Raw genomic sequence first — 26,868 nt, forward strand, 5'->3', positions numbered from 1 at the left:
CCGTGCTGCGCAGACACCGCCGCCGCGGTAAGGCCGGGACGCCCCTGCAGCGCCTGCCGGCAGGACGAGCGGCCCTCGGGCGGACGCCCCCGGCGCGGCCCCGCACCTGCACCCGCGCCGCGGCCCCGCCGCCCCGCACCGCTGCGGCGCGCGGGCGCCCCGCGCCGGCTGCGCGCGCAACCCCAGTGCGGGGAGGCCCGTGGGCGGGGCGGCCGGGCGCTCATTTCCTCCTTGGGCGCCATTTTGTAGCGCAGAGAACCCGCAAATAAAGAGCGGGCGGGAGCGGCGCGCGCGGGAGCCCGGGCGGGGGGGGGACGCGGTGGCGAGCCCCGGCGGAGGAGCGGCGGCCCCGGCGGAGCCGGCTGCGGGCGCAGAGGCGGCGGCAGGCGCGAGCGGTGCCGGCGTTTGGCCCTCGATGTGACGGGTGCGGCCCGGGCCGCTAGCGCGCTGGAAGAGCGAGGCCTCCGCGGGCGGGAGGTGAGTGGCCGCGCTCCTCCCCGCCGCCGGCTCCCCCTTCTCTGGCGCCGCGTCCCGCGCCCTGGAGAGGCGGCGGGGCCCGCGGGAGGGACGGGGCACCGCGCGGTCGCGGGGCGCCAGGCTCCGGCGGCGGCTCCATCCCTCACCTCGAGCGGGGGAGGAGCGGAAGCACTTACAGCCATTTTGTGCGAGGCCCCGAGCCCGGCCCGGCTGCTCGGCTGGGTCCCTCCTCCTCCTCCGGCCTTCGGCAACCGCCGCGCCCGCGCGCGGCCGCCGCCGCACCCCCCGGCGCGGGAGACGCGTTTCTCCCGTCTGTGTTGAGGACGAGGGCGGGCGGCAGGGCGGGCCGTGCCTGGACTCGGGGGCGGCGGCAGCCGGGTCTGTCAGATGCGTGCGGCCGGCCGGCCGGGAAGCGGCCTGCAGCTGCGCTTGGCCCCGCCGGCCGGGTCCCCGCGCAGGAGGCGGGGCTGCTCGGCACGGGCCTCTCGTCCGCAGGCGTGAGGGAAGCGGGGAGCCCGGCTGCGCACCGCGGTTGCTGAGGCAGGGGGGAAGTCTGCACAGTCGGAGTGGTGTTTTGAAGCTTTTTTTTTTTCGTATTTCGGGAGCTTGGAGCCTGTGCTGGGGTTTTCCCCACGCAGCTCTTTTTCATATCATTAAAATAACTGGCAGTTACTTCAGGTGCAACTAGTAAAGCAGCATATCTGATAGTTGCTTTGTTTCTCAGGGATTTTTTAAGCCTGAAATCCCATGCTTTCTACACGTTGTAGGAAAAGGTGTACAGACTGCTGGACTTCCTGAAACTCAAATGCGCTTCACCTTTTCAGTCCCCTTTGTATTTAATTGGCCATAAAAGCCTAAAACGTGATTATATTACATTAGAATTCCTTCAGTGGCCATGACAATGTTATTTTAAGTACAGAATATGCTTTTTTTAATCGCTTGTTGCCAGGAACAGAGAGGCAGAAGGAGTGGCATGTAGCAGCCATCATTTCCCCAAAATGATGAAAGTGCTTAGTTAGGATAGAACAGTTAAGCTGTTCATCATGTAAATCTCAAAATATAATCGTGTTAATTCCAGTCAGTTATACAGGAATGTTGTTTTCGTTGATTCTTTCTGTTGTAGAAAATAGCACTCTATCATGGTCCTGCAGAGTATTTTTGATCTGTGCAGGAGACATCATCTCTTCTAGAGAACCAAGTGATGAGATGTACCTCTTGCTGCACAGTACTTGAAAAGTTACTGTATTCGATTCAGAGAATGAACACTTAAGTTATGATGTATTCAAGTTCATCTGTTGGTGAACAGAAAGCTAAGGCAGATCACTGACAACTGATGTAGTCAGCCTGATGCTCTTAATGTTTCAGAAGAGTGCTGTGCAAAATGTTAGAAAAATGCAGCAGTGATAAACTTCTAAGCTGTTCCTTAGGTTGCTGCATGGGAATAGTGATGTGAAATTCACAGATACAGAAAGAGTGCTGATCTTTAGATGTTATCAACCTAGCTTTTCAAAAAATAACCTGTAGAATTTTCTTAGCTTGTGTTTTTTCAGTTTACAGCTCTGTCAGTACAACTGAGGACAGTAAGACAGTAACTTCAGTAATGCAGTGGTCTGTAATCTGGTTCTTCAGCACTTTCTTTCTCTTGTCTGAGAGCAGGAGATGACTTTGAATGGTGGTGTACTGGGAGTAGATGTTAGAGTAGTCAGCTCCGGTGCTGCTGTAGAGATCTGGGTGCCGGAACCTTGCTCGAGGTCTGGAGTTACTAGGTAGACTACCCATAGGTGGAGCATCAGCCCGTGATTTCTTTCAGTCACGATTGTGGCAGAAATCAAGTGTGTACAAATGTTGTTTGCTGGTGCTAGCCCAAGTCTTTGGAGAAGCACAGTGTTTATTTGTATTCTTCTGGTTTTCCTGAGGAGCACACAAGTAATGACTTAACATGTGGGAAACTGTTCCTTTCTTCCCCTGTAGCTCCCCATTACTGGCTTGTGACACGTGTGCACGATTTAATCAGTGTTAGCTCTAGATCCGTGTGACATCTGAAAAGCACATTTCTCTGTCACTAACTTAAATTTTGCTGAGGTCTTCAAGACTACTCCCCAACGCTGAAGGAGTTAATGTTACTAAGGATTTTTAGACTCTTCTACAGAGGGAGAGGTAGGCAACCTAAATACAGGTGTCATGAGCATTCCCCCTGTGATCTCAAGTTATTCTGTGCCGTTTTGGATGACCAAGTTGAGAACCAACAGTTTGTGTCGGTAGCCTCTTATGTTTGAATATGTTTAAGGTGCGTTTTTAGTAAAACAATCTTAGATAAGGAGCTGCATTCAGAAGTTGAAGGAAAATGCTTGAATAACAACTAGTGTGTGACAGAGAAGGGCGTGGGGGCACTTTTCAGGCTAGGGAAGCACTGAAGTGCCTGTGTGTTACTAAGATGTGGAAAAGAAAACTGCCATTTGTCATTGAGATGCTTCTACTGAATGTCTTTTGAAACATTTCCCTGGGTTCTAATGTCAAGCTTTATTTTATGAAGGGCTTGAAAGTTGTTTCATCTGTATATTTTACTTGGTATGGTGGTAGGTTGTGTTTTTGATGGGATGTTGTTGTTTGTTTTTTAAATAATTGAGGTCTCCTTTGGAAGAGTGCTGTGTGGTTGGTTAGTGTAGGCTTAAGAGGCTCTACTTAACTTGGTGTGTATTGTGTCTTATTGACAAACAATTTTAGGATTTGTTTGTCTTAGGGTTTGGAAAAATCAAATTAGTTCATTGGATGTTGTTGTGAAAACAGTAGCTAAGGTGGTCTGTACAAGTCTTTTTGAGATTATAAAGTCTTTTTTTAACTATTTAAGAGCATTGTTTTTATGAGGCTAAGTGTTCACAATGAAGAGGTTGACACATCCTTTTCCTAGTATATGTGCATTGCAGCAGCTTTACAGGCTTGTGGGATCTTACTGTTAAAGGCAACTTTTCTGCTGAAAAGCATATTGCAAAGATGCATGCCTCAAGTAAATGTATTCATTGTTACTTATATGCTTATAATCTTTGCAGACTCCTTCTTTTATATAATTGTAATTGTAAAAAATACTAAATATTATCCTTTTGAGGTGGGGAAGCACATAATTCCACGTGTGAATGTTTAACCTAACACAGTGCAATCCTGTTATGCTACAAATGCACGGACAAATTCAATTCCAGTTGTGCATCCAAGCCCTTTATTTCACATCTCATTTTTCCTATAAATATTCACAAGGGTTTTAGAACAACTGGTTAATACTTCCTGTTTATTAGAATCTTAAAAGGAAAGTAATAAGTACTTGGAAGAACATACTCTTTTGACATAACACAAACATCAGTGGTAATGTTCACAAATTATTTACTTTTATTACAAGGAGATACTGAAGTAGTAGTATAAATTGCTTTCCTCAGACCCTGATTATCAGCTAACTCAAAATACAACGTTAAATAGCTGTAGACACATAAAACCAGTTTAATCTAAACAAATAGGGACAGAGTTGGTTGTTTTTGCTTAGTTAGATAGGAAGAATTGATTACTGGTAGGCTTTTTAGACATGAAAAGAAAATTTTGGTTAACTTGTAGGAAAAAAATACATCTGTTGACTGTCTAGACTACAGCAGCAATCTTGTCATAGTGTTTTTTTGTACTCTGCATTGTGTGAAAACAGTATTTCAGTAGTCCAATATCACAAATTTAAAAAAAGGTAAAAGCTAGAACTACTAAGTCCTGAATTGTTCTGTATTTTATGTACACTAGTAACTGTACTAAGTAAAGCTCGTTTTTTTCCCTCCTCCTTCAGAGTTCACAATGACGAATGAAGAACCTCTACCAAAGAAGGTATGTTGAAAAATACTTGTGACTTCCCCTCCACCCCCACCAGGTAGTCATGACAGCCTGTTAAGTTGTGCTTTTCCTTTTGCTCTATAGGTTCGCCTTAGTGAAGCAGATTTTAAAGTTTTACCTAGAGACGAGCTCATCCTAAGGTAAAGTAAAAAGCAGTTTTTCCATCTGAGCATTTTAATGAACTTAGAGTGGAAGATGTGTGACCTCCCTCTTCCACTGTTTTTAACATCTTTCTTCTGAAAAAAATTTTATCCTCTTCATGATACATCTCTCTTGTAAAGTTCTCATCTTGTCTCAAAGATTACATATAGTCGGGGGGAAAGACCTTTTCCAAAGAGAGAAAATCCTGAACAATATTTTGTGGGAGTTATTCTCTTTGCTGGTAACTTTAGGAGTTACAATTGCTTACATTCCTTGCTAGATAGCAAGTTATTTTTAAACATCAGAAAAATGTTATTTCTTTACTCTTACAGCAAGTTTTTTTCCTTAGTCCATACCATTGTCTTCTCAGCATGTTCAGATATTAACAGTAAAATGTTCACATTAATTTTTCATCATCTAGAACTTGAATAAATAAGAGCCTGGTCATCTTTTTCACCTTTTTGAAAGCTAGGTGTCACAATGGAAAAAATAGGCAATCCTGTCATGCAGATCACCTGCTTAAAGAAACCAACCCAAGCAACTTGTCTCTGTATACCTGAATTTACAGATTTGTTAACAAGAAGCTAACAAAGCCAGGCATCTCTGGGTCATCTGTTTGTCTGCTAGAGTAGTTTCTGTGTGTGTTTTGGTAAACTTTAGGTCTTGCTTTTTGTACATTGTAAGTTACTAGCATTATTAAGGTCTTTCAGGTTAAATACTGCTATTTCATAGAACAAAGACAAAACTGTGTAGAAACATTAGAATACAAATGTAATACTTAATGTGTATGATCACTCTTCTGGGCAAACTATAGTGCCAGCTACTTCTGAGGTGACAGTTCTTTATAGGGGAGTCAACATAGTCTGGCTCTGTATGTTTAAAACTGGTTTATAGCTTCCTCCAAGTATGTAGTCTTCTGGGTAGTAAAGGATGATGTATTTACACACTAGGAAAAAATGCTGCTTTGATGTTGAGTCGTTTATGCCTTGTGAAAGTTTCTGTACTCGATATTATACCTGGAAATAACAAACTCCTGCTAAGTCTGTAAAGCTATGGCTGCCCTTCCAGCTATAAAATTCTTGTCCAAGTACCAAAGCATACGTTCTGTGCCACTTTCTTTTTTATTGATAGTGTGAAAAAAAGGCATCAGGCTGTCATCAGTATCTGTAACTTGTGGTGATTAATTGCTACCATAGAAGAGATGTATTTCCAGCATATATTCAAATGAGAATGTGACGGAATACACCCAAGGAAGTAGAGTACGTCAGCAGCTAAACTGTGTTAATAGATGGAAGGAATTCACTAATGACAGCTGTGTTGATATCGAATCTTCTTAGTGTAGACAAAACAACTTCTGCTGTCAAAAAGGCTACCTGATTTAAGGAGAGTAACTGTCCATTATACCTATAAGTAGAAACTTAAATGATGTTTTGGCCATGTCCATTTTGTTTGGCGTTAAGCAGTCCTAGGAACAGTTTTTTCTTTGTATGGGATGCATATTTAATGGATTTTATAGTAAGTTCACGTTTATCGGGTAGTGTGGTTGATGAGCTGGAGGGAAGGGATGCCATCCAGTGGGACCTAGACAGGCTTGAGAGGGCCTGTGCAAAGCATGTGAAGTTCAACATGGCCAAGTGCAAGGTTCTGCACCTGGGTTGGGGCAGTCCCAAGCACAAATACAGGCTGAGTGGAGAACTGATTGAGAGCAGCCCCAAGGAAAAGGACTTGAGGGTGTTGGTTGATGACAAGCTCAACATGAGCTAAAAATGTGTGCTTGCAGGCCAGAAAGCCAACAGTATTCTGGGCTGCATCAAAAGAAGAGTGGCCAGCAAGTCCAGGGAGGTGATAAACATCCCCGTCTGCTCTCATGAGACCCCACCTGGAGTACTGTGTCAAGGTCTGGGGCCCCCAACATAAGTGGGAAATGCTTTCCTACTTAGTTAAAGATGTGCTAGTAGCAATGTTCAAATTTTAATTCTGATGTAATTGGGGGGAGGGAGAACTTCTGTTTATATAAATAATGGTGGGTTTTTTTTTTAAACATACTTCTTTTACTGGACTCTATAATGTTTTTAGGGGCAAAAAAAAATATTTTCCCTGATGAGCCAGTAAAGTGAGCTTAGTGGGAAAACACTAGAAATATGTAAACTTCAGGAATGCTATTTGTATGGAAACTTTAGTCAGATCTTTAACGTGTGGTGTCTTATGGGGAAGGTGCATGCTTTTACGCAGAGGATTACAGGGTGACTGGATACATTTTGCATTAAAGTTTTTAACTGCATCTGAAATAAAGATCTGCACTGGCATGGCATGACATCTGGGAGTTTGACTTTTTCTTAACAGTTTCCTGAGAGCAGTAGGCTTAATGCAGACCTCAGATCATACTTGCCTGTGTGTGTGGTTTTTGTGGGTGAGGTTTTTGTGGGTTGTTGTTTTGGTGGAGTTTTTTTTGTTAACTTTTAACTGAACCCTTGGAGTTTGCTGGAGCTGTGCTTGGTTGCTGTAATTTTTGTGATACTACATCCACTGTTATATTAGCCTCAGCTTCTGATGTCTAGTTTCAATATGGCATGGCTGAAATTCCGTTACTAGCCATCATTACAACATTCCATAAACTTGCTGTTGTTGTCACCTCTTTCAAGCTCTCTGTGAAAACTTAGCATGTGGATTCCTGTAATGGGAATGCAGCCTTGCATGTCAGCAGCTGGGAGTCCCTATTACTGAAAAATTATAGAAGCAGAACTGTTGTGTGTGGAGATTAAGTTTTACGAAGTAAGACCAAAATCATGCATCTGAAAACAAAGCCCTTTTTTTGTTCAGGTAAATACAGGTTTTCTGTGATGATTGTTCATTTAGAGAATGGTGTTAGAGACACAAAAATCATTCCTGTAGTAATTTGAGACCTAGAAATAGAGTTTATGTCAGTCCTGTTTGATCCTAGTATCATCTGGTCTTCTCCACCAGTATAGACATACTAAACAGAGAAGAAGGAATAAAATAAACTTTAACAATGTTCTGATTTGGAGCACTAAAAGTTGTCACTTATCTTCACCATATTTATTAAAATGCTTTGTTCTGTCATAGTTCCTTATTTTCCTTTCTGTTTTCTTTTTCATAATTGCAGAAGATACAACTTCTAACTTCAGCTTTTCAAAGATCAGAGTTCCACTTTAAATCCCTCTGTTAATGTGTGCTACTACAGCAAGGGAAAATGATCAGAGTGAAATAAGCTGGAAAGACAGTGTTTAGGAAAATAGATTTTTAAAGGCACTGAGCAAGAAAAGCTACTACAAGAGGAGGCTAAAAATTCAGAAATTACAAAAGGTGTTTAAAGTCTTAAGCCAGTTAATAGATGCATAAGTGAAAAATAAGTTACCAGGGTTGTCAGAAGACTGTTTTCAAAATACCTAAAACTAGTCAAAGTGAATACATAAAGAAAAACAAAATCTTTTTTCTGCCTTTAGTTTTATGAATGTTCTTCAGAAAGTTTATATTTTTTGTTGAATATTTTGGCATGTTACCACTGGGTAAATATATGCACATCAAATGAAGTATTAGAACTACAGGTTTGATTGAAAAGGAATCTTAAGGGCCTACCAGTATATTTGCTTATTTTCACGAGCTGAAGTAATTTACAGTAATTGTTTACTTCATTAATGTGAATGTTTTTCAACTTGCTGTTAGTCTGTTTAGTTGTCTGGTTTAACGATTTTTTTTAAATCAGTCACATGAAAAAAGTCGTCTTCTGATTTTTGTCTCTCTAGTTACTAGCTTTCCCATTTGCCTGAAATGAAGTGAAAAATAGCTCAGTTGTTAGAAAATTGCTTCTGAGATGTTCTGTAGTTGTAGCAAAATATAGATAATGCATATGTGTGAAAGAAGAGCTACTGTTTTAGAAAAAGTTCCAAGTTTTAAAGCTTGGCTTGCTTGTTCTCATTTGACTTTGTCAGTGTGGTCATCACAGGTATATTCTGTACAATTTTGTAGTTTTCCTTGAAGATTAACTGCAGCAGTCTTCAGCAGGTTTTTGACAAAGCACGTCTGTAGAGTCATGTTTCTAGAAGAGTTGGCAAGTACATGACTTGAAAAATCCTTAACATGATCTAGTGCACTCAGGGTTGTTTTTTTTCCAGCTAATCTTTTCTTGTTTCAATACAGCAGTTGTTGAGAGGTAACTTAGAGGTATCTTGGTGGCCATGGGCTACGTGATGGGGTTTTTTTCTGGGTATTTTTTCCAGTGGTGTTCTGTAATGTCTACCTGCTTTGTGTTCAGGTCTTCATTTCACTTTTTCTTTGTATAGCTCCTATTATGGAGGGTGGGAAGAGGGGAGGGGTGTCACAAATTGAAAGAATTATTATTTTCAAGCTATGAGTTGAAACTTAGAAGTCATATACTCCTGGAGCTGTATTTGAAGACCAGCTCTTTTGTTTCATGAAATTATGTAATGTAAAAATGAAGTTATTTCTTTCTGGGTTTACTATTTAGTAGACTGTTTCAGTTTCACTTTTCAGCAATTAAAATCTCCTGAACTAGCATAAAACTTCGTGGTCAAACAGTGAAGCTTATGTTTCTACCAAGTTCTTTTTGAAGCAGAGAGTTAAGTTTAAGGGTTAAGTGGGAATACAACTGCTCTCTTCTATGGAGTTTAAGAGAGTTAATTCATGCTGACTTCATGTTCACCTGAAGAGTTGCAAAATTTTGTTGCTGCTGGAAGGAAGAGATCTTGGGCTTACTTTTGCTTTTTCTAATGATGTGGTCTTACTTGCTGTTACAGATCTGTTTCATTTTAGACCCTTTAACAAGCAGTTTGAATTCACTAAATAGTAAAAAATTATCTAGTTAGGTGTTATAGTTTTGATTGAGATAGTGGTAGTGTGGGTTAGGGAATTAAAACAGAGCTGTTGTAATGAGTCTGGCATAAAACAGTTGTTGGGGGAAAGGGTAGTTGGGAGAATGGTAATAGAAACCTTCCACTTCTGCAAGCTATTTAGATTTATTTTTTTCAGAATGTGGAATTGCTTTGTTCACAATATTACAGTAAGTTTTAGGATGTCAATTTTAAATGTTGTAATGCACAGCTACCTTTTATACTTTTGAGATGCAAGGTCGATGTAACTATTTTCATTATTAAAAGCCCCTTTAAAAAACTAATTGTCTTTTATGCAGTTGGGTAATTCTCTATTGATGTTTTCTCATTATGGTATGAATGCTCTGAAAGTTTAGGAATGAGATACCTTGATTTAATAAATTGAGCTTCAGAAATTTTTTTTCCTTTTTGTCTCTGCAATAGGTGGAAACAATATGAAGCATACGTGCAAGCTCTGGAGGGCAAGTACACAGACCTTAATTGTAAGTTAGCCGAGTTTCAAAATGGCATGGTTACCTGAATGTTTGTACAGAGTGTTCAAGTAATGTCTGTGCTTTCTAAAACTGTTAGAAATCAGAGATAATAATAATCTGTAGGTCAGTTATTTGTCAGAACAAAATTCCCTGTTCTTTCTAGTGTAATTTTCAGCCTTTCCTGACTTTCTCAGCCACTAATTTTCTTTTGCAGGTTTTACACAGCTTCTAAGAAATGTATTTTTGCATCTGTAGGGACCATCTGCACCCAGAATTCTAGGCAGAAAAAAAAGTTTCAAAACATAACCCCACAAATAAGTGTATTTTCAGAACATTTCCATTAGAAAGAAAACTTCTTCTACCAAAATACTCTGATTGTTTGTGTCTTCAGTATTCTCACAGGATTGTAAACTACATGGGAAAGTGAATAGTTTGTAGAGGTCAAGGTCTAAAATGAGTTCCCAAGTAATATTTTACTTCATTAGGCAAATCAATTACTTGATTTTCAGTCTTGTGGTCTTAAAACTTGGTCTATACTCCAGTCTTGGAAAACAGAATATGGGAAAAACACCCTCTCAAACTGGAAAAGCTGGGCATGTTCTGGAAGTGACTGAATTACCAAGCCTAAGTCCTTACTTGTAAAAATTGTGTTGGCAGCTGGAGATGGGCTCTTTCCTATTTTCCCTTCAGTCAAAATACTTAAAGACTTAGTACCGCTGAATTTGGCAGGTATTTTTCTTTCAATCCAAACAGATGCCCTGTTTTCTCTGTTGTTAGATCCCTCTTCTACTGCCACCCTGTTGAATTTTGGAGAAACTGAAACATAGCAAATATAAGCAGCTGCTTTCATTCAAATCTCAAATTGCCTAATATAGATAAGTAGATTATTGTAACACTTCCAGTTTTGCAGCTTTGGAAACTTCCAAGACAGGCTGGAGTAATTGCTGTTACTGAAATATTTAGAAGTAATTGTTCTGAAGCAATTTGTGATGTTCCTAACTTAGATTTACAGCCATTTTTTTTCTGAAGTAATTAGAAAAAATATAAATGTTAATTATTCCAATTTTCTATCATTTTGTACAGTAACAGAATGAATGTTTGCTGTTTATATCAGTCTGCTTGCACGTGTTCCCGTTTGAGTAACTAGAAAATATGTTGGTTTGTCCCTTCTCATATTTTATATATTAACTTCCATAAATGGTAATAGAATTCTAGTTGTGACTGAACTGTGATTTCTGAAGTTCTCTAATGTCTTACGGTTTACTGAGGAAGTGTTGAGACCAGTTTGAGGATGATCACAAATGTCACTGTTTTACTGACTGGGGATTACTTTTTGCCAGAGTGTAGGCTTCTCCTCTCCCTTACCATTGACCTCAATATTTCTTATAGATAATAGGACAGTTCCAACTTTGAGTTGGAAGTAGTAATAGTTGGTTAAAAAGCAATTGAAAAGTTGCTTCCTATATAAACATGGCAACACTTTCAAAAGTCTCATAAATCTTAAGGATCAGAAAGATTTATTTTAAATCACCTGTTTTCAAGCTTTTCTAATACTTCACGATATTTTATCTTAGTTATGCTTATTACAGTTATTTTTATTGTAGTCATGCTTATTTATTACTCTCTTGTTTATTAATTTGTTTTTTAGATTTGTAGCTCTCTTAAAAAAACGGAGACTATGCTGTAAACCGTTCTTTTTGTGTGTTATTACTTCTGGTAGCTAATGATGTGACGGGATTGAGAGAATCTGAAGAGAAGCTGAAACAGCAACAGCAAGAGTCTGCCCGAAGAGAAAATATTCTGGTGATGAGGTTGGCAACTAAGGAACAGGAGATGCAAGAGTGTACTGTAAGTATTTAGAGAAGTGTTTTCAGCCTGTTACAGGAACTTTAGCTTTTGAGCCAGTACCCATATGCTGTGTTTTGTTAAAATCTATAGCATCACATTTTCTGTGCTTAAAGAAATCGTAGGGCACCTAAACCTCCACTGAATTAGTAAAGGTCACTTCTTAGAGCTTGCTTTTTAAATACAAGTCGTTTCAGTTGATTTTCAACAGCAATTGTGCTTGGAAGCACTTTTGGCTCAGAACAAACTTAATTCTTGCATGAGCCATGCTTACTTTCTTCTAGCGTTTATCAACTGTGGATATTTACAGAAAAATGTTACTTCTCACTATCACTAGATTCAGGAACAGATTGAAACGTAAGGGTACGATTGAGTTTACTGGGTTTCATTTAGGAGGTTTTAGGCTGGTATTTACATTGGATTTGGGTAGCAAGATACTTTTAAGCATCTGCTTGGCTAGGTAAGGGAGAGAGCTACTGACTTTCATAAAGTTATTTTGAAATTGGGCAGACAGGCTTACCAGGGTTTCTAATGTTCTTTTAGTGAATACTGTTTCTGTTTTTCTCCTTTATATCTTTTGGTATTCTGTGACTTTCTCTTGTGTTTAGTTTTGGTTTCTTGAAATGTCTTCTACCACTTCTGGACTTAAGATTTTTTTTTTTATTACCTTTTTAACATAATTTTCACCAGCTGCTTTAATTTGGCAGTTCCTGAGAGAAAAGTATAAAAGCTGCTTATTTGCTAGATTCTGTAATACGCTTCTGAGAGATTGTCCTATGAGAAATATGAGTTCTGTGCAAAACTAATAACTAGCATTGTAGCTTTCCTCTGTTTTCTTTTATGCCTTCCTTTCTTTTTTCCTGTAGGTTTTCAGAGCTGTCAGGTATAGTAGGGTGACAATTCCATACACATTATTTTCACTGCTCTTCAGACCATAAGATTACTTCAGTTTGTAGTAAGCACTGGTATGAAGAGGGCATGCAGCTTGCTTTGCAGTGGCAAAAAATGAATCACAAAGGCTGGAAGGAATTTGGAGTTTGTCTAGTTTAGCATGCCTGCTGAGAGCAGGGTTGGTTGGACCAGGTGACTAAGAGCCCTGCACAGTTGGGTTTGGGGCATCTCCTGGAATGGAGACCCCAAAACCTCTCTGGGTGACCTGTACTAGTATTCAACCACCATCACAGCAAAAAGCATTTTCATACCTTTAAGTGGAATTTCCTGTGTTTCAATTTGTGCGCATTACCTTCTGTGCTTTCAGCGGGCACCACTGAGAAGAGCCAGGCTTTGCCTTCTTTACTTCCCACTTCAGGTATTTATGCACATTAAGATTTCCCTGAGCCTTGTCTTCTCCAGGTTAAACAGTCCTGGTGCTCTCTGCCTCTGTCAGATGCTCCAGCCCCTCAATCTTCATGGCCATTCGTTGGTCTCACCTGAATATGTCCATGTCTCTCTTGTGCTGGAGAGCCCCAAACCGGACCCAGTACTCCAGATGTCTTGCCAGTGCCGAGTGGAGAGGAAGGATCACCTCCCTCAACCTGTTGACAGCACTCATAATGCCTCCCAGAATGCTAATAAAGATCTGTTCTGACACTATAGTTCAGCACTTCCTAGTAGTAAGACTACTATATTGATCTTGTTCCCTTGTTTTACTGATAAATTCTGCTACGAGGAGCAGCAGTAATAAGAGGTTGTTTTTTATTTTTTCTTTTGAACTTAGGAGCACATAGCTGAAACAATAAATTAAAAAAAAAAAAATTAAAGTGGAAGTTTTTAATAAAAACCTAATTTATGTGTACTATTTCCACCTTTCTTCCTCCCTTTTTCTAAAAGAACAAGTTAGAAAAAAAATTCAAGTAGTTAAGACCGTGAATTTTGAAAAGAATGTAGGATTTTTGGGTACCCTTCTTCACACATGTTTATTGATGTGATGTGTAGGCTTTCCAGAACATCTGTTTAGAAGAATTTCTGAAGAGGTTTTAAAAATTTCAGTGTATTTAAAGAAAAAAAACCATGGTGGAACAACTCACCAAAAGGAAACAAAAATCAAACACACACGTGTAACCAAGCAACCAATATTTTTCTAGATATTGACACGTGAATAACATGAAGGATGTAATCTCCTCCTTAGTGCGTAGAGGTAGGAAGATGCATCCTTGATGAAGATGGGTGAAAGCTATAATAGAGACATTAGTGCCTAAGTGTTTTGAAGTTAGGATGCACATAGTTTCATGAATCTCTGGAGGACTTCTTGGCTTTTTATTACTAGATTGTAATTTTTTCCAGTAATGTGTAAGAGTGGCAAAATAAATCATACAATGTTTTGATTTGGAAGGTACGTTACAGATCATCTAGTCCCAATTCCCACTAGACTAGGTTGTTCAAAGCCCTCTCCAGCCTGACCTTGAGCACTGGGGAGGACTTCCACAACTTCCTTGGGCAACCTGTCCCAGTCTCTCACCACACTCAATAAAGAATTTCTTCCTAATAACTAATATAAATTTATCCTCTTTCAACTTGAAACCGTTCCCCCTTGTCCTGTTACTGCATGCAGCACAGTTCTTACAAGGAACAGCTGAGGGAACTGGGGGTTTTTAGTCTGGAGAAGAGGAGGCTGAAGGGAGACATTATGGCTCTCTACAATTACCTGAAAGGAGGTTGTAGTGAGGTTGGTCTCTTGTTCCATGTAACTGATGATAGGTGAAGAGGAAATGGCGTCAAGTTTCACCAGGGGAGGTTCAGGTAGGATGTTTAGAAAAAATTTCTTTCCTGAAAGAGTGGTCAGGCATTGGAATAGGCTGCCCAGGGAAGTGGTGGAGTCACCATCCCTGGAGGTGCTCAAAAAGATGTGCAGACATAGCACTTCAGGACATGGTTTAGTTGGATGGTGTTGTTGGGTTGATTGTTGGACTTGATCATAGAGATCTTTTCCAACCTTAATGATTCTATCTGGTGGGCTGTTGAAAAATACCAGCTAGTGTGTGCTTTAACTTTTGGAAATAGGAACAGCCGTTAGACGCTTCAGTGTCAGAAGGGGCATGTCCTGGGATTTGACATTGGACATAACTATTCCTGTCTATTCAGCTCTGGACTGAGGCTGGTTCTTACTGTGGGCGTACTCTTCTGCTCCCCCTTGCCTACCACCTGAAATATCAATGGGAGGAGAGATGTGGTTAGAGGGGGCAGAATGGGAGGTTTGGACTGGCTAAGCAGGAAGATGAATGGAATAAGGAAGTAGGCAGAAGGGTTAAGAGATACGGGCTTACTTAGGAGTGGGTCATTTTGGGTGAAGGTTGTTAGATCTGGGTGGATGAAAAGCCTGACAGGTGAAGAGTTGCAACTCAAGAAAGCATTTATGGAGGGATGGAGAAGTTTGTGTTGAAAAAGCTGGAGGAACAAAGGTCTTTTAAGTTTAGGGAGGGAATAAGCAAGGGTTGTTAAGCTTGAGTGCTGCTGTTTTAGGAACAACTGATGTGTTATGTGGGGCATATTCAAGGGGTCTGTGGTTGCCTAGGAGCATAAGCTGGAGACACCCAAATGAGACTGTTAAATGGCTGACATTTGACAGAATCAGCTGGATCCTCTTAGAGTGTAATTATGCCTTTATGACATGAGTGAGGAGCAGGTGGCAGCAATTCTTTGTGCTACTGGTCCAAGAAACCTGTTGCAGTTCTTAGTCTGGCAGTAGAAGAGGGAGGGAGCTGGGTCAAGGTAAGGCAAGGAACATGGTCTTTTTTTCCCCTCAGTGTCTAAATATAGGTTTCAAACCATGTTGCTGTATCTTAATTATATCCCTGGAATATGTTGCTACCTGGAGTTTCTGTATGTATGCAGACATCTGTTGAACTAGGTGTTGAACCTTCTACCAGGGCTAGCCCTCACAAAGAACTGACAGGTTGAAATACTTCCAGTAGTGCATGTGTTAGAAAGTTGAGTAGATAGAAAAGATATATCAATATAAAAAAATTACATAGATAGTTATTCAGTGAGGTAAAGGACCTGTAGGGGTAAAATGCCATCCAAAAAATATTGGAATAATTTAATTTGGACTTCCTGCTTCTAAGTGATGTTTGTAGGTGGCTTCTTGAGTGCTTAATTTCTTTAAAATATTTTTATGCAGTGCTTTATTCCCTAGATATTTTATTCTGAACACAAAAGTTTGTCCATTTGAAATTTAAAATATTATGGTTATTTTAATTTTTTAAGTTTTGAAGTATTTTTATAATATCAAATTAATGTGGAGTTAATGGAAGTATTTTGGTAATTTTGATAACTTTGAAATGAAGTTTAATAATTGTTGCTACTTAACAATATATAAATTAAACCATGTTATCCTCAGTCAAGAAATGACTGAGGTTTCTACTGCATGTTTTTAAGGTAAATAGAATTTATTTACATATAAATGGTCTGTTGTGATGGGATTAAAACACAAGAAACTTTCAAAAAAGTTAATCTTGTTTAAATACATAGAAGTTTTGATGAATGCTATGTTTAAAATAAATCCTCACAGTTGCTCCTTCTGAAATTTTGACTGTTTTAAGTCTTCTGGGTTACAAGCTATAAAATTGTAAATATTTTGGGTTGTGTTTACTGCAAGAGAAGCAAATTCAACCAAAACATTTTTTAATTGTTAATATTACTGAATTGTTATTTAAAAAATAAATATGCAAACTTGTATCATAAGTGACTATCAAATTTACAAAAAGCCTTGAAAGTTTATAAAAAACTTTTTAGTAGTTGCTTCAGAATATTCCTTGCTAATATTGGCTCTAATGTTCCATAATAGTTTTTACTGAAGTTACAGGAAGTTAACCAACATCCATATACGTTTGCTTTTCCCTGAAAGACTGCAACCAACTATAAAAGAAAGGGAACTCTGTAATGCTCCAACCATTGCTTTGGCAAATGTAAACAGATGTAGAAAACAATTTGAAGCAGAGGGTTGTGTTGGGGTAAAATTGGCCTTGAAAGTTTAAGCTTGGGAGGTGGGGTAAATACACACATTGATAGGGTGCAGGTGGCCAAAAGTGATTTTTATCCTTTCTTTTTGAAGTAAGAGTCTTGAAAAAGATCAAGGTTCCTTGATTCGAATTAACTTTTTATTTGTATCTATGTGACTTTTAAGATTTCATTTAATGTTGTATGAATAACAGTCTCTTTTCTTACTTTATACAGAATCAGATTCAGTACCTCAAGCAAGTCCAGCAGCCTAGTGTTGCCCAACTGCGATCAACAATGGTGGACCCAGCCATCAACTTGTTTTTCCTAAAAATGAAAGGTGAACTGGAACAGACTAAAGACAAACTGGAACAAGCCCAAAATGAACTGAGTGCCTGGAAATTTACGCCTGATAGGTAAACAAAACAAATACTCCCCAGTCAAGACTTCCCTGACAGTCCCACTACGAGAATGCTATGGTGGGACAGCCAAGTACTCGTTTCCACACCAAGACTCAGACGTTTTGAGGCAAAAGCCACATTCTTATACTGTCCAGCTTGTAATGCTTAATGTAAAACTTACCAGATGAACCTTGTGTTTCAGCTTTTTTTCTCCCCCTTTGCTTCAGAGGCCTGACAGCGTCGGACTATTCTGAAGAAATGGCCATCTTCGAAAAAAATCTTTCCTAGAACATGTAGACATTTGCAAAATTGTTCTATTTGAAGAAAATAGAGGGAGAAACAGAAGTCTTAAGTCTGTGGCACACTGTGTCTACAGACAGTTTGGAGGAGAGAGAACATAGAGATTATAAATCATGAATTGAACATGTAAAATTCCCATAAAATGTAGAAGTGGAATGTGCTGCGCTCTTAACCTTGAGCCTAGTGACTTAGAGACACTAAGTCAGTTTTGCCAATAAGACTGTGGACTTCCTGCTTGTTCACTGAACTGCTGGGTCAAAACTTGATGAGGTGAATTTTGCGTTAAAGAGTTGACTTGCTAACCAGTTTTGAATAGCCACGAGAGTGCTATTTGATATCACAACAGTGATAGTGTACACATTTGACTGTTCAGCTTTGGGTTCCCTAGCATTTGATGGAGCCTTAAGTCAATGCTGCTAATGAATGAACTGTTTTCTGGATGGTTGGTAATACTGTGGACACCTCAAAATTAGGACTGTACGAAAATGTACATTCGATCTAATTGCAGGTTTAAAATCGTTGGAAACAATATATATTTGATCACAACTAGCATGTAGAAGAAAAACTGGTTGTGACAAGTATTTTGCTGCATGTTTTCATGCAGAAATGAGAATTTTTTGATCTTCTATACTAGAAACTGATCTCAAATGCTTAATACAGAAGGCACACAATGGCAACTGTCTTCAGTGTTGGTGGGGTGTTTTTATTTGTTTGTATACCGTTTTTTTTGTATTGCACTTCTATATAAAATGTGCCTTGACATAGTTGTAATAGTTGAAGGAACACTACTGGTTATACTGTTGTATTGTGAAACTTGTGGGACGAACGAGAATTGAACAGGTTGTTGTTTCTGCATTGTCTCGTTCTCTGAAAATAAGTCAGTATTTTAACAGACCAAAAAAAACAACTTTTAAGGCATGCATTTTCCTCGTTGGAATCAGCAGAGGAGCCCTTGCTATTCTCTTGATGCCTTTGTTCTGTTGTCCCGAGTTACTTGTAAGAGTAGTGATTTGGGACAGTTGGGAGTGGCATATCTGAGGTGTGTAAAGTGAAATGCAGATTTGGTATAGCATTTGTGTGTTTATTTTTTCCCTTAGCAATTTGAGTACTATTAGTGATCTGAGGTTTTGATTTTTCAGAGCAGTTGGACAACCTCTTATGCCTCAGTCTGATCCTAGAAAATTCAATTTTAAATTAAAAAAGATACCAAACTGTCACAAAAGGTGGTGTATTCTAACTGTTTTGATGATTTCTACTAAGATGGCATTACATATTTTTAACTGGGAAGTATCTTAACTGTTGTGCTTCAGATGGTTAATATGGGATTGAAGAGTAGTGGACTTAATGCAGGTTTATTTTTTTTGCGAGAGTAATGGCTTAACACCAAAAGAAAAACCAACAGAAAAAGTTTACCTTTTTAAAAGTGATACATCTGGAATGATTTCGCTATAGCAGTATCTTAAGATTTTAATGATCTAGCATCAAAACAGAGGTAAGACTTGCATTAATAAATTGTTAACGTATTACCAAGCCATTTGTAAAGCTGCCTATAATGTGCAGATAGAGGAATGCTGTTCAGACTGCTTTTTTTAACTTGGAGTTCAGAAAAATTATTTAATACATGAAGATACAGGTTGGTTGTTAAGTCCTCAGTCTCTAAATGTGTGTGTACAACTAAGGAGAGACAAGTAACTTACCAGTTTTCTTTCAAGAAAAAGTATCAAAAGAAAATTGTTATTGCTGTAGCTATGACATACCCTGATGTGCATCATAAAAATTTAAGTCAGCAGTGTGAGTATGCGTAAGTAATATATGCAGTAGCTAGAATACAGGAAACTTAGTTTATTTCCTGCTAAATAGTTGTGGCTGTCTTCGTTAACTGGGTTAAATACTATTGATTTCTATTTTGGAAAGGTAAAGAGTTGGTGACTCATGTAACATTTATAGGATTTTTCATTGTCTTAGAATCCTGCCTTGCACCACCCCTCCTTTAATTGCATTAATTGTCCAGTCTTGTGTGCAACTACTTCTGTTTCATGACATCTGACCTAGTCTTTGGAAGAGATAATTCTCCTGTTCAGATCCTGAACTGGTGTTCTTAGGGGGTAACATGTTAATTGAAACCCTAAGTGGTAATAGTTCTGGACCTTAACCATAAATAGGGGTGTAATTGTTGATATTTGGAGGGAGAAATACAAAGGGTGTGTATTCAAAGGAATGGCTATACTAAGCCTTGTTAGTTGCCATTAAACAGAGTATACACTCAGATTAAAAGTTAGTAGAAATGTCATTTGTAGTAAGTCTAGTACAACAAACACTACTGGTCTTCTGAAATTTAACCACTTATATTCTTACAGGTTTTGTTGCATGTATGATCAGGAGGATTTGTGAAGACAATACCAAACTTAGTTTTATAGCTAGTAGGAGTTATTTTAATAGTTACTGAATTTTAAATTCTTGCATGTGTTTTGTTTGGGTTTTTTTTGTATATTGCAAGAGAATGTTACTTGATGCCATACTAGGTCTGAACATCTGGAAAAAAATTAATGGGAAGAAATAGCATTATAGGTAACTATGCAAATTTCTATACAGGTAATAAAAATTTTACATCTTGGCAGGAGTTAACATGAAGAAATTATTGGGATTCTAAAATTGTCCCAATTCCAAGGTAACTGGTACTAATTCTACAGTTGACATTGTTTTGTGAAGAGAGAAGCATTAAGCACTGTGAACTTCTTCAGCTTGTAGTCATGATGAATACAGTAACAGGAGTTTGCAAATTGCTAAAAATCATTGCATGTCTGCCTAATAACTTTTGGGTTATGTCACATTGGTTATCTCCAAAGTGGTCCTGCTTTACACAGAATGAACATCTCTAAGGAAACTTGCATCTTAAGTGTGCGACTTGGACTGTAGTAGGTCAGCACAATTTAAACTTCAAGGACCTGGCATTGGACATCACATCAAGAAAGAAAACAGGTTGCTGCCTTTAGCAGAGTTTCAGGCTTCCAGGACTTTACACTGCTTCTGGAGCAACCCATCTGAAAGATTTGGGAGATTCAGTCGGAAAATGTTAAATGGGGCAGAGTTGGCAGAACTTTAAAGTTTTTGAAGGCTCGAATACTTAAAAGGTAGTTGACAAGGAAATAGTATTCTAAATTCTTCTGGTTGGGTATTTTGGTTGCAGGAGAGAACTGTGACTGTGAATTGTAGCAGAAATTTCCTGTTCTACCTTTTTAATCCTCAAAATTTCTTTCAGTCTTTGTCACTTGTTTAAAAGCAAACAAAACAAATTTAACGACCTTCTTGGTCTTGAAAAGTAATGCAAGTCCTGCCATTGGATTCACAATAAACCTGTTCAAGTTTGGGTTGATTTTTTTTGGTGGAGCTTACACTTCGGTAGAAAAGAGAACAGCTTCATAATGTAGCTGAGCCTATTAAAGGAGAACCATTTGTAGTTGATACTCTGACTTTAGCAGATCAAGAGTCTTAAAGGACTTCAATTTTTCTCTTTTATGGAGTCAGCTGTATTGCCTATATATTAATTTGCATATTACTTCCTATAATGCTTTACAATGCAATTTTTATCATGAAGATTAAAGATGTGTGATGTTACCCACTTAGTAAAGAAAATCTTGTTAGTTAAAAATACTTTTTTCCTACCTGTTTTTAGTTTCTTTCAGAAACTGAACATTACTCATAATCTGAAATCTCTCATTTTAAAGGAAGTAGTTTAATAATATACTCCTTCCTTAATTTCCTGCCAATTTTTAACTATGTTTTACTTGCTCCTCACCATTCAAGATGTGCTTAGGTAAAGCTGATCATGGAAATAATGAAACAGACTGTGTACATTACTGTCAAATACATAAATTTAGTTGAAAAATAGACATTTGATTTTTTTAAACAAGATACCTGGACAGCACTCCAAAGGCTGTCTAAGCCTCTTAAAAATGGATAGCACTATGAAAAATAAACATACATTTAATATTTTCCCCCAGGCAACTTTATTCTTTTCACCCAACTTTAATTACTAAGTTATACTAGTACAATAAATGAAGATGGGTTTTGTTGATAATTCGGTTTACATGTGTAATTTCTATGCAGCACTTGATCTTTTGAATTACAAGGCACATCTTTAATCAAATATTTAACTCCATTGAGAATTAGCACATGCAAGATTGTGCATATTGATAATCTAGATGTTGGTATCAGAAAAAGAACAACATGCTTATTCATGAATATCTGCAGTAATAAAACTTGACTTCCACTTTACGGGACAGTGACAGAAGATCGACCGAGATTGGAACATCACATGGTAACTATAGAGAGACTTTCTGCTATGACAATTATGTTGAGGCATAATGTTCCTTGAATTGTAACATGCAGAAATTGCATCTCCTTTTTGTCTGTAATTGTAATTGGGGAAGATTACTAAAGGTTTTATATTCATTTTGTGATAGATGGCTCTTTCCTTTGCAGCCAAACAGGCAAAAAGTTAATGGCGAAGTGTCGAATGCTTATCCAGGAGAATCAAGAACTTGGAAGGCAGCTGTCCCAAGGACGTATTGCACAGCTTGAGGCAGAGTTGGCTTTACAGAAGAAATATAGTGAGGAACTTAAAAGCAGTCAGGATGGTAAGGGATCTTTTTAAGAAAATGGAAGTTGCCTTGCACTTCTGCTAGTTTAAATTCCTGGTGTTATACATACTCTAAAACCATCTTTGCCAGAATTAAAAAGAACAATATTGAGTAAAATATGACAATTGTAAGGTTTCACTGGTAGCCTTAAGTTTTAAAAAACAACCAAACAAAAAATTAACTTACCTTTGGGGGACTGGTTGGGTTTGCAGCTGCAGTAGTGCAGCAGCGTTTGAATTTGAAATTGCCAGATTTCATACCTTAGGCCTTGCTTTTTCATAGGGAATCTTTGCACACATTACTGGTGACTTGGCAAGGTGAAAGCTGTTAACACATGAAGCTAAGCATGCATTGAAAACAGCATGCTTCTGGTTAACTGTCTCATTTTGGAATTATTTTTTTTTAAAATCAACTTTTTATCAATGCCTAAAAATAAGAAAGACATTATTTTTTTTGCTTCATATTATGTCCAAATATTACACCAACATAAACCTAAACTGAAATTATCTATAAACTCTGACCTCTTGCATAACTTAAATGGAGGGGAAAATGCAAATAGTAAAAATAATCAGTTGGGAGTTCAGCATAGAATGAGTGGGGTCTTGGGACATGAGCTATCTTGATATCACATAAAACTGACTAGGTTTTGAGTTTACAACTGAAGTCTGTAAGATAGCATAGACTTGACTGGGCATTATTTAAGTCTGACATTGCCTGTATTTTTAAGGGTAGATTTCCCTAGCATAGGGTCATATTTTTGAGAAGGTAGCAGTAAAATACATAATAACTAGAATTCTTAAGGTAAATTAATCTTTCTGTAATGACGAGTTGTTTGAATAGTTACCCTTTTACTTCTTAACTACTGTTTAGATAATGCGCTTATCTAAATTTATCAAGTTCATAATTGAAACAAGCATGGACATTCTTTAAAGATTTCTGTTCTTGAATTCAGTAAAGTGCATTCCAGAACTGAGATGTGTTCTTAGCCCCTATTGCTTTTTTCTTCTGTGAATGAGGATTATGATAATATTGCAATAGGAGTTTTCCTAATTATTTTTTTTCATTATAGCAAGATCACTTACATTTTATGAAGTTTTCTAATAATAAGCAGTTTATATTTTATTGGCTCCATCATAGCAATGGTGCAGTTGAATTGAAGACTAAGGGAGACAGTCTTTTACCATTTCAGGTCAATTTTTTTTTTTGCTCCAAAATGCAGTCCTAATTGTAACAACCTTTTTCTTGGTATATAAGTGCAAAACACCTTGTAGAATCAGTTAAATTCTGTTGATAAGAAAGTCATACTTTTGGTGTTCTGTTACACAGGATTTAAAGGATTAAAAAAAGAACTGAAACTTCTTGAAATGTGACTAAAATGTCTTTTTTTTGTTTTCACTGATTAGGCTCTTGTAAATATTCAGATCTGCTATATACAGACAGTTCATGGTCACTTTTACAGTTTTTCTGCTAAGGTTTTGTATTTGAGTAAAAGTAGATACATGAGGATGTACTTGCAAAATACTAATTGTTGGAATTGAGCTGTTTTCCAAATAGCCTTCTTTCTTGCCCAGAATTTATTCTCATATATTCTGAGTAGCAGTATAAAAAAGTATGTAGGTGATAGTTAAGCATTTCCTCCTTCAGAGGCAGAGTATCAAAACCAGTGCATACCTCATGGCTGAAAAATTAAATGTTGATTTTAATTGTTTTGTCTGAGATTGAAGCTTTATATGGGCTATTAAGTATTTGCATCAAATGTGTTTTCTTTATATAGAATTGAATGACTTCATCATCCAGCTTGATGAGGAGGTAGAGGGTATGCAGAGTACCATTCTAGTTCTTCAGCAGCAGTTGAAGGAGACTCGCCAGCAGTTGGCGCAGTACCAGCAGCAGCAGTCCCAGGCCTCCAACCCAGGTACCAGCAGGACTCCATCTTCTGAGCCTACAGACCAGGGAGAGGCTGTGGGTAAAGACTGCAGCCGTCTGGCAAATGGACCAAGCAATGGCAGCTCCTCCCATCAGCGGACGTCTGGGCCTGGATTTTATAGGGAGGGTAGCGGCATGGAAGATGACTTCCCGGCTTCTCCAGGGAATGGTAATAAGCTGTCCAACCACTCTGAAGATAGAACTGGTAGAGGAGGTGGTAGCTACATAAACCAGCTCAGTACTGGGTATGAAAGTGTAGACTCTCCCACTGGCAGTGAAAACTCTCTCACTCACCACTCAAATGACACAGACTCCAATCATGATCCTCAAGAGGAGAAAACAGTGAGCATGAAAGGTAACAGAACTGTGGGTTCTCGTCATGTCCAGAATGGTTTGGACTCCAGTGTAAATGTGCAGGGTTCAGTTTTGTAACATTTTTCTGCAGCATTTTTATACAGTGTCATTTAAATTGGGAGAGGATACTGTCCAGAAGCCGTTTAAATTAGTGCATACTTGTCACGATTTTGCCTTTTTGTGGGTTTCTTTTTGCTTCAATACCTCTGCCACTTTGGAAATTTTAACAGTTAATTACGTTGGATGTTGCTAAAAGGACGTTTGTGTAGCTCAAGTTATTTTTATATGAGTTAATGTGAAGTTGAAATGGAAATTATTTCCATAAAGTATAACATAAATGATGATGTCTGTACAAATCTGTGTATATCTAGAACCTGTGCTGTGTAAGGGCATTCTTACTCATACTGTTATACTTCCACCACCTTCAAGATTTGTCATAATAGCTGTGGGTTTATGACTGCCAAGTTTGCCCAGTACAGTAGTTTTATCACTAAAAGATGGACTTACTGAAGGAAGTCCTGTAGTAGTTTCAGTGTTAATTACAGTTTTTCCCACCATACATCTGTGCATTTTCTCCTTAGGTGACCGAATGTTTATGAATTGTGTGCATAGTTACTCAGTTTTTAAGAGCTGTTGTATCCTGTTTATGCATATTGCTCTGTGACTCCAATATTATCTTACCTGTACTGACCAAACCTAAATAAAAACTTTTAATAATGTAATTTTCCCATTGTTCTGCATTGGCTTACATTGGTTATTTGTATGCAGTGTATTTATAGTACTTGCTTTCATATTAAATTTGTTCTTGTGTCATTCCTATCTGATACACCTTTTTCCAAATACCTGAAGTTGTAGGTGTACACTATTCTACTAATCTTAGGGTCAGCCTGTAGTGCTTATTTTACAGGTTTTGTCCTTATCGGCAGATAAGGAAAAAAAAAAAGTAAAAAAAAAATAATAAAAGTAAACCTTAAGAGTTGGAACCTGACTTTTATAAAAGACTAAAAAAAACAACAAACAACAAACCCAACGAAAAAGCTACAAGTGTCCAACAGGTAAATACACAAATGAAACTACAAAACTTTAGGTAGTAATTCAGCCTTTTAAATCTGAGCGCTGTTGTTTTTAAATGCCTACCTGAGGGAACTGACATCTTAATAGGTGCAGAGAAGGAAACAATTACCTTTAAGTATACTTCTATTGTTCAGTAGCAGTGAGTTAGGAATTTTTCAGACCCTGAATTCCTGGTGGTTATTTTCTGTTTACTAGTTTAGTGATGATAGCACATACACAAGGGGATGAAAAAGCACTGGCTTTTTAGCACTGTTCAAAGGGAGAATAAAAGTACTTAGCAGTATACTTTCTGGTAGATGTCAGTCCAGTTTCAAGTTTTTTCTGCTTGTGGAGCTTTCCTTTACCAGCTGACTAATAAAATTCTCATGCATAGCCACTAAAACAATAGTAAATACCTTATAGCTTTGCAATTAATTGTGGAAACAGACTGCTTGAAAACAGTATTTCTCCAAAGTTCTATGGCATACTTGAATTTGTTTCAAATTTACATTTATAATAAATTCCTAGATTATAGAAGGGTGTCTGTGGTACCATTTTAAAGTGGCATATTATATGAGAATTAGCATCTGCAAGTGGTATTGTCCAAGACAAATAGAGAAAATACTACTAACTCTTATCTATGTTACAGACATGGTAGTCTATGTGCCACTGCTATTTTAATTTAATAGGGTTCACTTAAGTTTATTAAAACTGCTTAGTAGTTGTCAATGGAAGCATAAATTCCATTGGTTATATGTGGTAGTTTTTTGGATGTTACTTCAGCCCTTTACCTGAAAAATAGCAGTTATTAGTTGAGTGCATGAAAAGTGACAACTACAAAAATGTACCAGCATCTACTACCTGAAGTAATTTCAAGTTCACAGGAATTCCTGATGGTGATCTTGATCTGTAGTTGCTAGTGATACTGTATTTGGTCTTAGTGTCATACTGCTCGATTATCCATAGCACCATGTATTTGTACCTCCTGGATCCTGTTGGCAAATGTATTTGTAGGAGGCTTGAAGTGTTCATAATAGATTATAACTATGGCTTTATCTGATAATATAGATGGGGTAAAAAAAAAAGCCTTGCAGAAAAATCTGTGGTCGTGGTTTAAATCTCAGTCTCAAATATGAAAGTATCTCATGCAAATAAATGGTAAACATTGTTTCACTTAGTATAAGGAATTAGGGATATGTAAATTATCTTTGGAGTTACAGCAGTTGCTCTTAATTGTGGTAAGGGTTAAAACATGCATAGCTTTCAGGTGGTGACAGCTTGCTACTTAAATCTGTTACTACAAGACATTCATGTCTTAAAACCTTATATAAGGATGATTTTAATTTTCTCAAGTGTGATACTTTAGTTTTTAAACCTTTACTTTGCTATTTCAAAACTCAAATTAGACCCTCAGAAGTTAGTTGTTGAATGAACATAATCATAAGGCAAGATCTTTCTCTGCTTAGAGGACCTTCTAAATAAGCAGGCTGGGGTGTTTTGTTTAATTTTTTTCAAAATGAAAGTGACTCAGCAACTGCACCCATGAATAATAAGATGCATCATATATTTGACTTATTACGGCAAAGCTTTAGTGAAT

General features: G+C 38.1%; 1 protein-coding gene across 3 annotated transcripts; it reads left to right on the forward strand.

The window, feature by feature from the left end:
• On the forward strand, window positions 1-24,940 carry WTAP (WT1 associated protein). 3 transcript variants are annotated; one of them, XM_051615305.1, is made up of 8 exons: window positions 1-27; window positions 4,292-4,329; window positions 4,420-4,475; window positions 9,768-9,826; window positions 11,538-11,665; window positions 16,835-17,013; window positions 21,781-21,935; window positions 23,713-24,940. In XM_051615305.1, exons 2-8 carry the CDS (start codon window positions 4,300-4,302, stop codon window positions 24,294-24,296), a joined length of 1,191 nt encoding a protein of 396 aa, XP_051471265.1. In that variant the 5' UTR covers window positions 1-27; window positions 4,292-4,299; the 3' UTR covers window positions 24,297-24,940. The 3 variants fall into 3 exon arrangements, with proteins under 3 accessions (XP_051471265.1, XP_051471264.1, XP_051471266.1); XM_051615304.1 differs by lacking the exon at window positions 1-27 and adding an exon at window positions 382-477; XM_051615306.1 differs by lacking the exons at window positions 1-27; window positions 21,781-21,935; window positions 23,713-24,940 and adding exons at window positions 382-477; window positions 17,226-21,750.
• The last annotated feature ends 1,928 nt before the right edge of the window (window positions 24,941-26,868 follow it).

This window comes from Apus apus, chromosome 3 (genome assembly GCF_020740795.1).
Source record: "Apus apus isolate bApuApu2 chromosome 3, bApuApu2.pri.cur, whole genome shotgun sequence".
Classification (NCBI taxonomy): domain Eukaryota; kingdom Metazoa; phylum Chordata; class Aves; order Apodiformes; family Apodidae; genus Apus; species Apus apus.